At 45.1% G+C, this 17058-nt stretch overlaps 1 protein-coding gene across 1 annotated transcript in view; it reads right to left on the reverse strand.

Moving 5' to 3' along the window:
- The window catches only part of LOC130107123 (contactin-3-like), a 54814-nt gene that overhangs the window by 28163 nt on the left and 9593 nt on the right, over nucleotides 1-17058 (reverse strand). Inside the window, exons 8-13 of the mRNA XM_056273540.1 lie at nucleotides 16633-16769; nucleotides 15641-15770; nucleotides 14934-15084; nucleotides 14494-14621; nucleotides 12964-13133; nucleotides 11558-11675 (exon numbers count right to left, since the gene is read on the reverse strand). Of these exons, the coding sequence (XP_056129515.1) occupies nucleotides 11558-11675; nucleotides 12964-13133; nucleotides 14494-14621; nucleotides 14934-15084; nucleotides 15641-15770; nucleotides 16633-16769 (834 nt within the window). The remainder of the gene's footprint in view (nucleotides 1-11557; nucleotides 11676-12963; nucleotides 13134-14493; nucleotides 14622-14933; nucleotides 15085-15640; nucleotides 15771-16632; nucleotides 16770-17058) is intronic.

Genomic DNA, 17058 nt, shown 5'->3' on the forward strand with positions numbered 1-17058 from the left:
CACCCACGGCGTCCATAGCTTTAACAACCGATGCGTCTGACATAGCCGTGGGGGCTGTGGTTGAACAGCGTGTGGCGAATGCGTGGCAGCCACTCGCATTTTTTAGCCGCAAACTGCGAGATAGCGAGCGCAAGTACAGCGTTTTTGACCGGGAGTTGCTGGCACTGCACCTTGCAACCCGGCATTTCCGCTTCCTGCTGGAGGGTCGCCCATTCACGGCTTATGTGGATCATAAGCCGCTGACTTTTGCCATGTCCAAGGTGACCGAGCCGTGGTCTGCTCGTCAACAGCGCCACCTAGCGGCGATCTCCGAGTTCACAACGGACATTCAGCATGTGGCCGGGAAGTCCAACCCTGTTGCTGATTGTCTGTCGCGTGTGCTTGTGTGTCCTGTGCACCTCGGTGTGGATTTCTCCGCTATGGCTGCCGACCAGCCCAGTGACCTGGACGTCCTTGCCCTTAGGTAAACGCGTACCGGTCTCAAGCTAGAGGACGCTGTGATGCAGGAAGGCAGTCCTGCCCTCCTCTGCGATGTCTCCACCGGCCGTCCCCGCCCCGTTGTTCCAGTGGCCTGGCGCCGTCGAGTTTTCGATTCGATTCACTCCCTCTCGCACCCTGGAGTTCGGGCATCGGTGAAGTTGGTCGGTTCCAAGTTCGTCTGGCCCGGCCTCCGCAAGGACGTCAAGGGGTGGGCAGCTGCATGTGTAGCGTGCCAGCGCGCTAAGGTCCACCAGCACACTAAATCGCCCCTCGAGCCGTTTCCGATCCCGGCCAGACGTTTCGACCACGTGCATGTGGACCTGGTGGGCCCTCTACCTTCTTCACAGGGTTTTACGCACCTGCTCACAATGGTAGATCGGACCACCAGGTGGCCAGAGGCTGTCCCTCTATCCTCCACAACATCCTCGGATGTTGCACGCGCTTTTCTTTCCTCCTGGGTCGCCCGTTTCGGCACTCCGTCAGATATCACCTCAGACAGGGGCCCCCAGTTCGTGTCAGAGCTCTGGTCGGCACTTGCGCGATCCTTGGGTGTGCAGGTACACCGCACTACCGCGTATCACCCTCAGGCTAACGGGTTGTGTGAACGTTTTCACCGGTCGCTCAAGGCAGCGCTGCACGCTGCGCTATCAGATGGTAACTGGGTGGATCGTTTACCTTGGGTTATGCTCGGGTTGCGTTCGGCTCCTAAGGAGGACCTCGACGCGTCACCCGCTGAGCTGGTGCTCGGTCAGCCACTCCGCGTCCCTGGGGAATTTTTGCCTGGGAGTTCCGCTCCTCGACCCCGTCCGGCCGTTTATCCTTTTTTGTCCGACAGCACTCAGGTTCCAGGCCCCGTTCACCACTGTTTTCCGCGGTCGTTCGTGCCTGCGGAGCTCATGTCGGCTCGTTTTGTTTTTGTACGGCATGATGCTCACCGCTCACCCCTCCAACCCCCATACGATGGCCCATTTCGGGTTCTTGAGACGGGTCCTGAGGGTTTTGTGCTAGATATGGGTGGGCGTAGGGAGCGTGTCACGCTTGATAGGCTTAAACCGGCGCACAGGGTGGCAGGCGAAGTTGCGTTTCCGGCCCAGGTTCCCCGTCGGGGTCGTCCTCCTTCCAGGACCCCGGCAGTGTCTTCACGGGTTCAGCGTTCTGCTTCTCAGCCGGCTTTGGGCTGTGTTTCACCTACTGTTTCGGCTGAGGGACGGCGCAGCCGTTATGACAGGCTGCTTAAGCCTCCAGTGAGACACTAATTTTCTTTCCAGGAGTCCCTTCTGGGTGTTCGGGGGGGGGGGGCTGTGTGGCGGACACTAGGGGCTATGCCTCTCACCCAGCAGGACTGTGAGCTGGGGACGTGGTTTACGTTCCCGGGCTCGTCGGGGCAGGGTTGTTCCTGCGGCAGTTGGTTTTTGGAGTTGAGGAATAAACATCAAACTCGCCTTGGTCTCATGTGTTTTTCCTCATTCCTGCCACAACACTACCTTTAAAACATTTAACATATTTGTCAAAAAATAACCAGTGTATCAGTGCCACCAAAATTCCCTTTATTATTACATAAACCAAGACTGTAACAAGTAGAAGGAATTGTGTAAGTATGGGTCTTAATTCAACACTTAATCTAACGTTAGTAAATGACGATTTACTTGCTAACTACACGTAACGTTAGCAGCTAATGACATTACGTGACAGCTATATTCTGACCTTAATTCAACACTTAATCTAACGTTAGTGAATAGATTTTTTAAAAATTACGATTTACTTGCGTTGCCACACGTAATCTGTAAATGGCCTTCCTTTTTTGGCGAATGCGTGGGCATTTCTAAACAGTAGGCTCATCTTCTCCAACTGGGACGTGTTCATGGCAGCGGTATCCTGTGGGGTCGATTTTCCCTGTACTATCTTTATTACATGGATGTGGCATTTGGATGATTCATGGTCTTTTATGGCTTCCAATTTTAGGTTTTTAGTCCCAACAATGAAACTGTTAGCTTTCTTGTTGGCATCCGAAGCGTGTTGACGACATACCGAACAGAACATTGTCTGGCTTGTCTCCTCGTAAACTAACCAATCACGGGACTCTCTGTCTGCCTTGTCAGTTATTCTCCACTTCTCATTAAAAAAACGTTTTCGTTTCGTCTTCGCCTCTTTAACCTGTGTCTCCTCCTGGGATGTTTTATCTGCAGCCCTCTTAACCCCTGCGATGTAACGCCACATTGTGTTTTCTGGCTCTCTCCTCGTCCTCGAAAATGTCTGTGTGAATTAGCAGACTCGCAAGACAAGCGTCCCTATACTCTGCCTCTGATTGGCTAACCAACGATGGCAACAAGTACTAGCCAATCAGAGGCAGAGTAGGGCGGGTCATAGGGGGGAAAATAAGGCAGATTCGCAACTCAGTATGTCACAAATTGCTACTTTTCTTTACCCGCCACCGTGGCTGGTAGGTTGAGCAAATTCACCCGCCAATACGCAAATCCACCCGCATTTGGCGTGTAGCGGGTGGATTTGCGTATTGGCGGGTGAATTTCCATCCCTGTATCCCAGGGGTCGGGAACCTTTTTGACTGGGAGAGCCATAAAAGCCAAATATTTCTAAATATATTTCATTGAGAGCCATATAGTATTTTTAACGTATAATAAATTAAATATGTCTTACTTTTAATGCGACTTCTGGTGCTGCATGGTTTTGCTGATGGCCTTGTAGTCTGGTTCATACGTGGTGAGGTTGAGCTTCATGCAGGCGTTGAGGCTTCCATCAGTTAAACGTGAGCGTAGGTTGGTCTTAATGTTCCTCATATGCGAGAAAGACTGTTCACATGCATATGTAGAGCCAAACATGGTCAATACGGCAATACTCACACGCTGCATTGTGTGGTATGTCACAGGAAGCTCGTTCCAAGTTTTAAGAATCAGCTGGTCTTCAGGTTGAAGATTTTTAATTTCTGTCCACTTGTGTTCCCTCGCCAGCTCTGCTCGCTGTCGCGCAAGACTTTCCAACTCTCCATTAAGTGACTTGAACTTACTCATCCACATGTCTGATGCCTTCAGGTCAGCAACTTCCAGCTCAAAGTCTCCGATAGAGACCCCGGGGATGCATGTCAGGTCGATTTTGTCCACTGCACACTCATGTGGATGAGTGATGAACTTGAAAAGACCAGTGCGCGCACGAAATTCTCCAAAACGTGCTTTGAATGACTGCAGGAGATTGAACGTAAAGCCAGCTAGCTGCTGGAGATCCAGATGTTGAGTGGAGTCACTTGCTAAGCATGCATCTCTAAATTGTTGCAGTCTTTCAAAGTGCAGAAGACGACCTGTTTCAATGTCCCTGAGAAAGACTTCCAGCTTGCTTTCAAATGCAAACACTGCTTGTTGAAGGGATGAGATTGTATTTCCAATACCTTGCATTTTCACATTGAGCTGGTTCAGATGGCCAGTTATGTCCACGAGATAGTGAAACTGCAGGAGCCAGTCAGTGTTGTCTAGCTCAGGATGCTTGACGCCTTTCATTTCAAGAAAAGTCCGGATTTCACTCAGGCAAGCTGCAAAACGGCTGAGCACCTTCCCCCTTGACAACCAACGCACGTTGCTGTGTAAAAGCAGACCGGGATAATGATTCCCAACTTCTTCTAACAGAGCTTTAAACTGGCGATCATTTAAAGCTCGGGCAACAATAAAGTTGACCACTCGAATGACCAGAGACATCACCTCGCCAAGCTCCTGGCCACACGTCTGAGCGCAAAGCGCCTCCTGGTGCAGGATGCAATGAAAACTTAGGATGGCTCTCTTTTCATGTTCACGGAGAAGCGCTACAAATCCTTTGTTCTTCCCCAACATACAGGGTGCACCATCAGTACAGACAGAAATAAGTTTATCCATCGGTAGTTTTTTTTCTTTAGCAAACTCCATGAAAGACATGAATAAATCCTCTCCTCTTGTTGTCCCTTTCATTGGCAAAACAGCCAAGCTTTCCTCACGCAGTGTGTTTCCTCGACTTGATTTGCCATCATGATGCTACGATCGTGCACAGTTCTTGCTGACAGGGGCATGTCTTTTATTCGTTTGATTATCTTGTCTTTATTTGGGAAGTCATCAAACAGTTCATTGGCCACATCAAGCATGAATGTTTTGGCATACTCGCCATCTGTGAATGACTTTCCATTCCTTACTATTGCCAAAGCCCCCGCAAAGCTAGCGGAATTCCCGTCACCTTGCTTGGTCCACACACGTAGTTGCTGCTGACTCGTCTGCACTCTCCGCTGTAGCTCCTCGCATGCCCTTTTCCTGCTGTCCCCCGCTGGATATTTCGATGCAAATGAAGCATGGTGCGTATCGAAGTGCCGCTTTATATTTGACCGTTTCATCGATGCAATTTTATCATTGCATATTAGACATACCGCAGATCCTGCTCTCTCCACAAATGCAAATTCCTCTGTGCACGCAGCCTGGAATGCACGGTAATCATCGTCTTTTTTTCTTTTCGCCATCTTTTCCGTTACAAGGGTTGAAGCGGATAAACTAGTTGGCTATCTGATAAAATTGATTTCTTCACCTTTACAATGACCCGGACATGCTCGCGAGCCATTGGTTCCCGACCCGACCCACGGGTGACCCGTGACCCGTGAAATTTATCTTCAAAACTAATTTCTGTTTACTTTAAAATGACACAGTATTATTAAGAAATATCACAAGTATTTTAAAATCAGTTCCAAACTGATTTTTTTGAAAAAAAAATAATTTTCAACTCAAAATTGTCTGGGAGCCATATGCCGTCACCGGAAGAGCCATATATGGCTCGCGAGCCATAGGTTCCCGACCGCTGCACTGTATCCGATGCATCGCCCATGTCCGAACAGAGGAAGGCAACCTTTCAACTACATAGACTGTATTCCAAGAGATACTCAAATAAATGTTCAAGACCTACCAAATCAAATGGGAAACAGAGAATACTAGCGTGACGTTGTGAATGCATGCTCAGCTGCATTCGAAGGATGGTGATGATGATGATGTTGGGTCTTGTCTGGTGTGGTAGACCCCTGCCTCAACCGATCTGGTGCTGAGTGCCTGTTCTTGTGCTGCTATGATCAGAGCCTCTGTGCTGTCCTTCAGTCCAGCCTTTTCTAGCCACTAGTAGGATTTCTCGATATCAGCCACGTCTTCCATCTGTCAATAGTACCTCCTATGGAGGGGCTTGGTTTTTCATGATACCTCCTCTTCTTCTTCTTCCCCACTCTGTCTTCTGCTGCCCAAGGTACTCACTCAGCAGTTTGTCCTGGGGGGCCCTCTTTCTCATGTACTCGTGGATGTTCTTTGTTTCATTCTCGATAGTGGCTCTGACTCTCACTAACCCACAGCCCCCATCTTTTTGCTTCTCGTACAGTCTCAGGCAGCTGAATATTGGGTGGAATCCTCTGTGTATTGTGAGGAGTTTCCGCGTCCTGATATCTGTGGCCTTTACCTCCTCTGGCCAGCTTATTATTCCAAATGTGTATGTGATGACTGGTAGGGCATATGTGTTGATGGCTTGGATCTTATTCTTCCCATTGAGCTGACTCCTCAGGACCTGCCTCACTCTCTGGAGTTATTTGGCTGTAGCTGACCTCCTTGCCGCCTACTCGTGGTTTCCATTTGCTTGTGGAATACCCAGGTACTTGTAACTGTCCTGTATACCTGTTATCCTGCCATCTGGTAATTCCACCCCTTCAGTCCTTATCACCTTTTCCTCTTTGTGCCACCATTCGACCACAGTTGTCCAGTCCGAATGACATCCTGATGTCGTCGCTGTAGATCTTGATGAGGTGGATCAGCGAGTCAATGTCTCGCTCATTCCTGGCATACAGCTTGATGTCATCCATGTAGCTATAGCAGAGGCTGATGTTAACTCCACTTCTGAACCTGTATCCATATCCATTCTTTCTGATGATCTGATTGAGGGGGTTCAGGGCTATGCAGAACAGCAGCGGGGATAGTGCATCACCTTGGTATATGCCACATTTGATGGTTACCTGTGTGATTGTCTTTGAGTGGTCCTCTGTTGTTGTTTTCCACTGCTGCATTGAGTTCTTGATGAATGCTATTAGTGTCCTGTTGGCTTTGTATAGTGCCAAGCACTCCAGTAACTATGTGTGTGTGTGTGTGTGTGTGTGTGTGTGTGGGAGGGGGGCTTGTATTATTATTATTATTATTATTATTATCCCATTTCTTTCATGCTTCCTGTTTTACATCCTGTAGAGCCAGGTCCAAACTATGAACCTGAGGCACTATAGGGCAGATGTCACTTGATTGACAGTACTCGTTGTAATATGTGGGCTGTTCCAAGTAGGGCAATCTTCTGGACTGCACAGATGTTGATGTTGCCTGGGTTACGGTTGGTGAATTTTTCCATTCCCTTCTCCATCAGTCCTAGAGCTCCAATGACCGCTGGTGTTGTTTTGGTCTTCATTCCCCACATCCTGTTGATTTCAATCTCAAAGTCTTTGTACTTGGTCAGATTCTCTGTGACTTTCACTGAGGTGTTTTTTTTGGATGGTATTGCCATGTCGATGAGCATGCACCTCTTTTCCTTCCTGTGCTTGATAAAAATGTCGGGCTTGCTGGCTTTTATCTGTCTGTCAGTGTGGATGGGAATGTCCCAGAGGATGGTGACATCATTGTTTTCAGTGACTGTTTTTGGCTGATGTTCTTACCACTTCTCAGTCATCTTGATCTTGTAACTCCTGCGTATCTTCCAGTGCATGTATGCTGCTGCCTTGTTGTGCCTGTATATGTACTCAGTCTTTGCCAGTTCCGGGCAGCCTGAGACAATGTGGTCGATGGTTTCTTTATACATTCCACATATTCTGCATTTTGAGCCTGTTCCATCTTTGGTGATAGGATCTGGTTGCCAGGCGCTGGTCTTGTGCAGCGATTATCAGGCCCTCCGTCTCTGCTTTCGGGTGGTGCATCTTCTCCATGGTCAGCATCTTTCTTGTCTTGGTGTCTAGTCGCTATTAATATTATTATCATCATCATCATCATTATTATATTATGTATTATGTATTATTATTATTATGTAATAATATTGTAACAGTATTAGTATTTTGGCTTCTTCCGGACATGTTCTTGCCAGGGAATTTCCTCTGTTGCCATCAGGGCATCGTTATGTTTTACCTGCTTGTAAAACTACCCGTTATTCTAAATCATTCATTCCCTCTGCAATTCAACTACTAAATGCGCCATAGTTTTTTTTATTATCTGATCATTTTATTGTGTAAACAAAGTTTAGCTAGCCTATAAACATTATTGATTACTTATAGAGCTTGTAGATTTTATTCCACATTTAGCTCCCTGGAATGTTATTATTTATTGTTTGTGTTATTTGTTTGTTTGCATGTTACTGTGTTTTGTGTACAACCTGCTCCAAACAAATTGCCCCCAGCAGGATTAATAAAGTTGTTTGTACTTGTATTGAATCGTTGGCTTTCTTTTAGTCAATCCAGGCTTAGATCAGGTTGGTCTGTCTGGTTTTAAAGTCTTGGGTGACTACTCGATCAACCAGTAGCTGATGCTTTCACCCTCTGGTGATGTTCCCAATTCCTTTCTGAGTTTCACTCATGTATTGACTCATGTGCCCATTGAGCTTAGCTGCTATGATAACTGACAGGATCTTTCATGTTGTTGTGGAGAGGCAGCCAGTAGTTTGAAGGTGTTGTACCCTTGTGGGGATTCTTAATGACCAGTGTTGTTTTCTCCTGTGTTAGCCAGTCAGGGTGTCCTGTCAGGGTGAGTACCTGATGTTAGCAGCTGGTTCATCTGTGCTGTCAGATATTCATGGAATGTCATTAGCTTCTTCAGCCAGTAGGCATGAATCATGTCAAGGCCTGGTGCAGTCCAGCTCTTCATGTTTGAGACTCGTTGTCAGATGTCGGCCACTGTGATGATAACTGGTTCTTGTTCTGGGATATTGCTGTGGTCTGGTCTTAGGTCCACCAGCCACTGGGCATTGGTGTTGTGTGATGCCTCCTTTTCCCACATATCCTTCCAGTATTGCTTGTTCGCTGCTCTGGGTGGGTTTGATGTTGTTCCCTTGGTACTCTGCAGCTGGGAGTACACTTTGGATGGTTCTTTGAGGAAGAGGCCATATACTCTTTTGGCTTCTGCTTCTCTAGTGTATCTCTTTGGCCTGGCAGCCAGAGCTCTTTGTTTGGCAGTTTCCAGGGCATCACTTATGGGCATTATGCTGTAATTCTTCAACCACAGCCTGTCTCTCATCATGCCTTTCTGCACCTCAGTTAACTGGCTAACATCTCTCCATGCTGCTTTGATCTTGACTTCCAGCCTTCTCTTCCATAGAGGGTACTGTTGGTGACCTGTGTTCTTAATCCTGTACCCAAGCATCTCCAGGATTACAGTTACAGTGGCATATACAAACTCATCGGTCCCTGTTATGGTGGCAGTCGAGATATTGGGTAAGGCTGTGTTCACATCCATGTTCATGTATATTGTGTAAGGCTGTGTTCACTCTCACACACACACACACACACACGCACACACATACTTTATATATTACATACAGTGCATCCGGAAAGTATTCACACCCCTTCACTTTCCCCACATTTTGTTATGTTACAGCCTTATTCCAAAATGGATTAAATTCCTTTTTTTCTCATCAATCTACACACAATACCCCATAATGACAAAGTGAAAAAGGTTTTGTAGAAATTTTTGCAAATTTATTAAAAATAAAAAACTGAAATATTGCATGTACATACGTATTCACACCCTTTGCTATGACACTCAAAATTGAGCTCAGGTTCATCCTGTTTCCACTGATCATCCTTGAGATGTTTCTACATCTTGATTGGAGTCCACCTGTAGTAAATTCAATAGATTGGACATGATTTGGAAAGGCACACACCTGTCTATATAAGGTCCCACTGTTGACAGTGCATGTCAGAGCAGAAACCAAGCCATGAAGTCAAAGGAATTGTCTGTGGACCTCCGAGACAGGATTGTATCGAGGCACAGATCTGGGGAAGGGTACAAAAAAATTCTACAGCTTTGAAGGTCCCGAAGAGCACAATGGTCTCCATCATTCATAAATGGAAGAAGTTTGGATCCACCAGGACTCTTCCTAGAGCTGGCCGCCCAGCCAAACTGAGCAATCGGGGGAGAAGGGCCTTGGTCAGGGAGGTGACCAAGAACCTGATGGTCACTCTGACAGAGCTCCAGCGTTCCTCTGTGGAGATGGGAGAACCTTCCAGAAGGACAACCATATCTGCAGCACTCCACCAATCAGGCCTTTATGGTAGAGTGGCCAGACGGAGGCCTCTGCTCAGTAAAAGGCACATGACAGCCCACTTGGAGTTTGCCAGAAAGCACCTAAAGGACTCTCAGACCCTGAGAAACAAGATTCTCTGGTCTAATGAAACCAAGATTGAACTCTATGGCCTGAATGCCAAACGTCACGTCTGGAGGAAACCAGGCACCTCTCATCACCTTGCTAATACCATCCATACAGTGAAGCATGGTGGTGGCAGCATCATGCTGTGGGGATGTTTTTCAGCGGCAGGAACTGGGAGACTAGTCAGGATCGAGGGAAAGATGAATGGAGCAAAGTACAGAGAGATCCTTGATGAGAACCTGCTCCAGAGCGCTCAGGACCTCAGACTGGGGCGAAGGTTTACCTTTCAACATGAAAACAACCCTAAGCACACAGCTAAGACAACAAAGGAGTGGCTTCGGGACAAGTCTGTGAATGTCCTTGAGTGGCCCAGTCAGAGCCCAGACTTGAACCCCATTGAACATCTCTGGAAAGACCTGAAAATAGCTGTGCAGCGACGCTCCCCATCTAACCTTACAGAGCTCGAGAGGATCTGCAGAGAAGAATGGGAGAAATACCCCAAATATAGGTGTGCCAAGCTTGTAGCTTCATACCCAAGAAGACTTGAGGCTGTAATCGCTGCCAAGGGTGCCTCAACCAAGTACTGAGTAAAGGGTGTGAATACTTATGTACATGCAATATTTCAGTTTTTTATTTTTAATAAATTTGCTAAAATTTCTACAAAACCTTTTTCACTTTGTCATTATGGGGTATTGTATGTGGATTGATGAGAAAAAAAGGAATTTAATCCATTTTGGAATAAGGCTGTAACATAAGAAAATGTGGGGAAAGTGAAGGGGTGTGAATACTTTTCGGATGCACTTAGTATACACACACACACACACATGCTTCATCGCTTCATATATGAAGTGCATATGTACATATATATATTAGCCTTTTTTTCCGAAATCGTCAGTGGTGTTGTGAGTGCTCAACTAATGAGGAGAGGAATATCAACACGGATACAGGAAAAAAGATTTAAATACATTGCAGTGAAATGTACTGCAATGTATTAAAATCTCTTTTCCTGTATCCCTGTCGATATACACATGTGAATTTGTTATCACCACTTTTCAGCATCGTAACCCACAGCACAGTCAACAGAAAATTAAATTAGAATCTGCTCTTCCAATTTTGTGAACAGTTTGCCAAGTGTTTTATCCAGCACATACAAGTCTCTCTCAACGCTTTGAAAAAGAGTCTAGACTCAAGACTCTAGTTTAAAATTCGTTGAAATCAAGGAACACTTTGTAGAGCTGCTGCTACTAATAACAAGTAAGAAATAAAGTTTGTAGACACACTCACACCCCATGTAATTTGGAGCAGCCTCTAGTTCAGAAATGTAATCACTGACTGAAAAAAAAAAAAAAAAAAAACACATTTGAGTGTGAATCTGAGTTCAGATCCTCCCTTGCGTCTTGAGTGAAGCATCTCCAAGGTTTGGTTATCGAAGGAATACTTTATGTGGGGGAACATTTTCCCTTTGATATTTTGGTTGTATACTCCTTTGGGCTGATAGAGCAGAGAAGAGCCCCCCTGAATAGGGTGACCAAATAGATTAGGTGATGAATCTCTTTTTATGACGCCGTACTTTTGGCCAAATGTTTCTCCAACTGTTACAAACCCTGTTTCTCTGTTTTGGGTTCTTTACCTGAAACACAGCCCTGTTTATGTGCCTAGCTGTAATTAGTGTGTGTGGAGGGGAATGGTCGTTTCTTACCTTTCACAATCAATACAGCCACTGCTGACAGGCTCTCGACATCTGTATCCACCACACAGATGTATTTGCCAGCATGATTCAACTGAATATTCCTGATCATCAGATCCCCTGCTGTTCTCTACCAAGGAGGAAAGAAAAGTTTATGTAGCATAAAAGATAACAGGCCTTTTGACAGCTTTGCAAGGACTGTAGTGGAGCATATGATAAGGCAATGGTGGATGCCTGAAGGCATTTGTGGCTCGTCTGTGGTATCGTGTCCAATAAACCGCATAATAAAAAATTGTTGCTAATGCAGCAGAATATCTAAGTCACATACAGACGGGATGAAAAGGATTGAGGCTGGAATTCACGGGTGTTTGAACAGCAAATGGAGTTTTTGAGTTTTTGGCAAAGCCTCTGCTATTTCACTTGTATTCAAAAAGGTCACCATTATGACCTTCAAGACCTGTTGTAAGGAGTGAGACAAAATTGAAATGTTGCAGCTGTGTTCTGCAGGCAGCGTCTGCTCCATTTGGAAGACAGAAAGCAGGCCTTCAGATTTTCATCTAGGGAGACATCCGCTGGCAGAAAATGGTAAATTAGTTGTGAAATCCTTCTCTTGGCATTGGCAGGGAAAAGCGTCAGCAGGGCCAACTTGGTTTAATTATGGAAATTAATTCCTTGAAGCAGCTAAGTAAAGTTGATAATCTCTTTGGACTGGGGACATTATAACATTTCTGAGGAGTGAATCTCATTTTAGATAAGAACACTGTCAGTCTTTAACACACACACACACACAAACACACATGCAAAATGGGTGTACTAGAAGAGTGTGTAGGAGTATTGGTTTTGACGTCTGAGGCCCTGCCTTCCAGAAGACACCTCAAATTAAATGTTTTTATTCTGTTATGTAGAGTTGCTATTTAGGTGAAACTGGGGATCGGTATAGTTTTAAAAGAAATATGTTACCTAAGCCAAAATAAATAAGTATTGAGCTCTTAAAAAAGTTAAGGCTGGTTGACAGAAGTAGCATGAAAAAATGACAGCTGGGTACAATGGCTGAGTCACCATGGAGTTAGTTACATTGTTGTAACAGCTGTATTTTGCTGCACGACGTCAAGCCAAGTTTATGCTGAAAGAACTAAAAATGGACGTTTAGAGACGTACTATTATGATATAACAGCACCATCTTTCTAACGATTCCATCTGATGTATCCCACTGCTGGCAAAAATAATTCTCCCAAGGGGAGCTTTACAATAATGAAAAAGAGGCAATTTTTGCCCATCGTTGAGAACAGCCACAGCAGAGTGAGAAAATACGGTGATGTCAAAACTCAAGCTGTCACTTTCGGAAGTGAGGCGAGATGGGTTGAGGTGCCAAGTGCCCATTCGCACATTCTGAACAAGTACGACTGCAGGTCACTCACCCCTCCCACAAGCTCAAAGTGTCTGTCTCCCTTGGCAATAAGCTGTCCGTTGACGGCCCAGGAGAAGGAAACGTCCAGAACAGGGTCACTGGCAACCTGACAGGGTAACACGATGCTTTCGCCTACGATAATTTCCATGTCCACTGGCCCCTGGGTGATTCTGGTTGGCTCTGGATGATAAAAACACATTGGCGGCAGCCCTTTTAGAAGCAGATGTCCATGTCACAGTCCCACAAAAAAAATACCCAAGAAATTTCATGTCAGGGAAATGGCTGCTTAATGTGCACTTATCGTCATCCCATACAGGCTGATGTGTAAATTTGCAGGAAATATATAGAGTAACTGTAGCTTGGGGCTTGCTGGCACACAGAGACATGCCATGTGAAACAAAGAATCACACACAGCCCTATTTTATCCAAAGTAAGAAGTGTATTATGAAGCTTTAGTCGAGTAATACAATAACACGGAGCCTGCCTTAGCTAAAATGGTCCTGATGTGCAGCACTAACACCACTAGAAAAATGTTCTGTAATCCCGAGGGCAATTACAATACTCTGTGTATCAGATAAAAACTGTTATTCGTGCAACGGCTTGCACAGCACATGCTGAACAAAAAATGAGAGGCACTGCATAAAGACGACTAAAGCCATTACTTGGCTAAGCATGCCGCGCTTCAAAAGTCAAGATAATGAATCTGCCTGAATCAAATAAAGAAGTCACAAAACCAAGACGTGTGGGGGATTTGCATCCTTACATCTTACCTTAGATACATTGTCAAAGGCACAAAAAAAACCCGATATGTAAATACTTGGCCCCTGAGCTCTTAAGCCTGTGATAATCAATGCCTGGGTCATGCTACTGTGGCACTGACTGCATTATCTCTTTGAAAAACACTGATGAAAAAAGGCCCTGGCAGTTAGACCAGTGGGTAGTTGTATTCAGCACATTAATTAAACAAATAAGAACCCTGGAAAACACCCAACTGCGGCTCTGCAGGAACGCACTTCAAATAATAATAGCATCCGTAACACCTCTTCACAACCGCTTTCATTGCCTCCACTCATGGCACTTTCATTTATTGCTATAAATTGGTTACTTCGACTGCTTTGAGGAAAACAATAATCGAGTAGTCTCTCAAAAACCTTCCAAGTGCCTTACTGCACCAAAATGTGGCAAAACAAAACAACGAAACAGGTCATGCGACTGAGTTAACACGCGAGCGCGTCGGGAGGGCGGGGAGGATTTCACTGGGGTTTACTCACTGGTATCTGTTAAAGCAGTTAAAATATATCAAGGTATTTGCTTCAATATGCATAGGCTTCAGCCTTAAGGACAAGATACACGTCACGGTTTTGATGTTCCTCTGACTCAGAGTGAAACCAAAAGTGCATTTTTATCTTCAAACCCACTAGTTATTGAATTTCTTCCAAGTACAGCAGTAACCCTCCATCTTTCTTATCCACAGATAGCAATATAGTTGGCTTACCAAGTGCAGCTCGCAAACATTCTGCAATCTGCTAAGGGTGCCTACCTGTAACCAGTAGTCTTCCAGTTGTACTTGACATGCCGAATTGATTCCTGGCGAAGCATGTATAGCTGCCTGCGTCAGACTTGGTCACATTGGCAAGCCTCAAAGTTCCATCAGGGGAAAGTTTAATCCTAAGCGTACACAGAAAAACAAAATTTAACCCCCTTTTTACCCCCTGAGCAATGGAAATCTTTTACATCTAAGGGCTAAAAAAATATTTTCTATTACATGGTCAGCAAGCCTGATCTCCCAGGATGCTTTGTTTTGTTGGAGGTTGGGTTGTAAAAATTGTATGTCTGTTATACATGACCACAGCTATCTGCCAAGCAGTGTGTGAATGTGTGAGTGTATATATATATATATATGTAAGTACAGATAGTTGGTATGGGGTGGGGGCAGCTGTGTTGTGCAGATGTTGTGCATGTTTCAAATCCGTCCTGTACCTGTCATTGGTGTGGATAGGCAAGTTCCCTTTCTTCCACAGAATGCTTGCAATGGGATATGCCTGAGGCTTACACTCTAAAGTCACCGTGGTGCCTGCCTTGGCTTTGAGCAAAGCTCTGAGGAGATTCCCTGTGAAGTCTGGAGGAGAGGCTAATAGGAAAAAAGCAAACACTCTTAGGCACAAGTACATTAACAGCCTCACATGCTCTCAAGCATTTGAAGTATGGTAAAATTTGGCCTATGAAAGTCATCAAAGCCGAATGTAATGCAAAGGAATATTTCAGCCATTTGCGATGGTAAATACAAAGAAAATTATTTCAAGACAGAGTTCTTTTAAGTAGATAATGCATAATGACTGAGGTTGAAAGTGCACATGAAAGTAACCTAAACTGCTCATCATTTTGCATAACATAGAATAATTTTTCTTATACAAGTTTAGCATGAAGAGCTCACACTTTGAGCAAGATGTTAAAATCAAACGTTTCTCTATCATCCCATCCTCGCCCCCTTTTAACTGTCACATCAAAGCAAATTGAGATTTCATAAAAGGACAAGTAAAAAAAATGTGTTTGACCCAACAAAACCATTTTCACTGACCCCATTACCCGCTAATCCAGACAACCTTTAGAATGACAGTGAGATGACCTTTAAGATTCAGTGGTAACGACAACTCGAGGATTTCAGGAGGAGATAAAAGCCGCCTTACCCAAAACCATAAGTTCAGCACTGAAATAAATGACGCCATGTTTGTTCTCGGCCACACACTGGTACATGCCGGCGTCTGATAGTGTCAGCACAGAAACCGACAAGGCCCCCTCCTCTACACGGATCCTGTCCTGCAGAGGCAGAGATGATGGGATGCCAATTACTGCAGAGACTTGACAGTACAGCTCACTGTTGAGAAGTTAGGCAAAGCCCAGCCAAAGTCTCACACTGCTGAAAGAGTGGAACTCCAGATGGTGATTTGAGATATTTTAGCACAGGGGAAATTTTCCACCAAGCTTCAAATCAACAGAATTGAAATGGAAGCTAGCTGTTTCAGCAATTAAAGTCCTTTAAGGGGCTCAAACTTTGCAAGAGGTTGTAATTAATTTTTCACTTAAGTTGAAAGTCGGAGTGCTCGTAGTACGGAAACAACATGATGAACTTCCCCAGTGGTCTGAGATAGGTGTGCTACCATGTACATTTCACAGTAGATTAAACCCATTGTCCCTCTGTGTGGAGAAGCTCAAACATGCACCATGAATAATGAAAACAACCACTGGCTCCATTCAGATGGAATGGAGCAATGTCCCAGGGACTACACTGATCCACTCTCACAGACAGTGTAATCTGCTCAGGAGGAATAAAAACAAGGGACAAGCGCAATCACATCCATGTCCCATCAACTGCACACCTTGGTGGAGGTAGTTACACTCGCACACTACTGTGTTTTCAAACATGCATGCACACAACACACACACACACACGCACACACACACACACACACACACACACACACACACACACACACACACACACACATACACACACACTCCTGGAGTATCTTATCTCATCATGAACTGTACTCTAGAAGAAAAAAAAATCTGTTCCTAGCCATCTTATTCTCCTCAACAAAATGAACGAACAGGCTGAAGCTGAAGATAAACCCTATGAAACAGATCTTTGGTAGGTGACAGAGAACAGAAAGTGATTTACCTCTGAAACCAACGCTTGGCCATTCTTCAGCCAGGTGTAGGAGGGTTTGGGCTTTCCATTGGCTCGGCACTCCCAGTAAAGACTCTCTTCTATTGCCAGGGCTGTGTCTTTCATAGTCTGGATCCACTGAGGTTTGGCTGAGGAAACAAAAAACATACTCCACTGCGATGCCAAAGGAGAGCCAGGAGGATGGGATGTTGAGGGAGTTACCTTACTGAATATGCAGTGCTATCCCACTGAATTTATCAGATCCGATGTAACCCTATGGCGGGTGATTGCAGATTGAAGGTTTAAATCACAGTTTAGTTAGGAGAGGGGGGGATGACCTCTTGTCTTTAGAGAGGATTTTGCGTGGTCAATAAAAGAAAGTGAGTGGAGAATATCACTTAGTTTCATCTCTTATATACGTGTAAGCATACTGTGGCA

Source organism: Lampris incognitus, chromosome 2 (genome assembly GCF_029633865.1).
Source record: "Lampris incognitus isolate fLamInc1 chromosome 2, fLamInc1.hap2, whole genome shotgun sequence".
NCBI classification, from domain to species: Eukaryota; Metazoa; Chordata; class Actinopteri; order Lampriformes; family Lampridae; genus Lampris; species Lampris incognitus.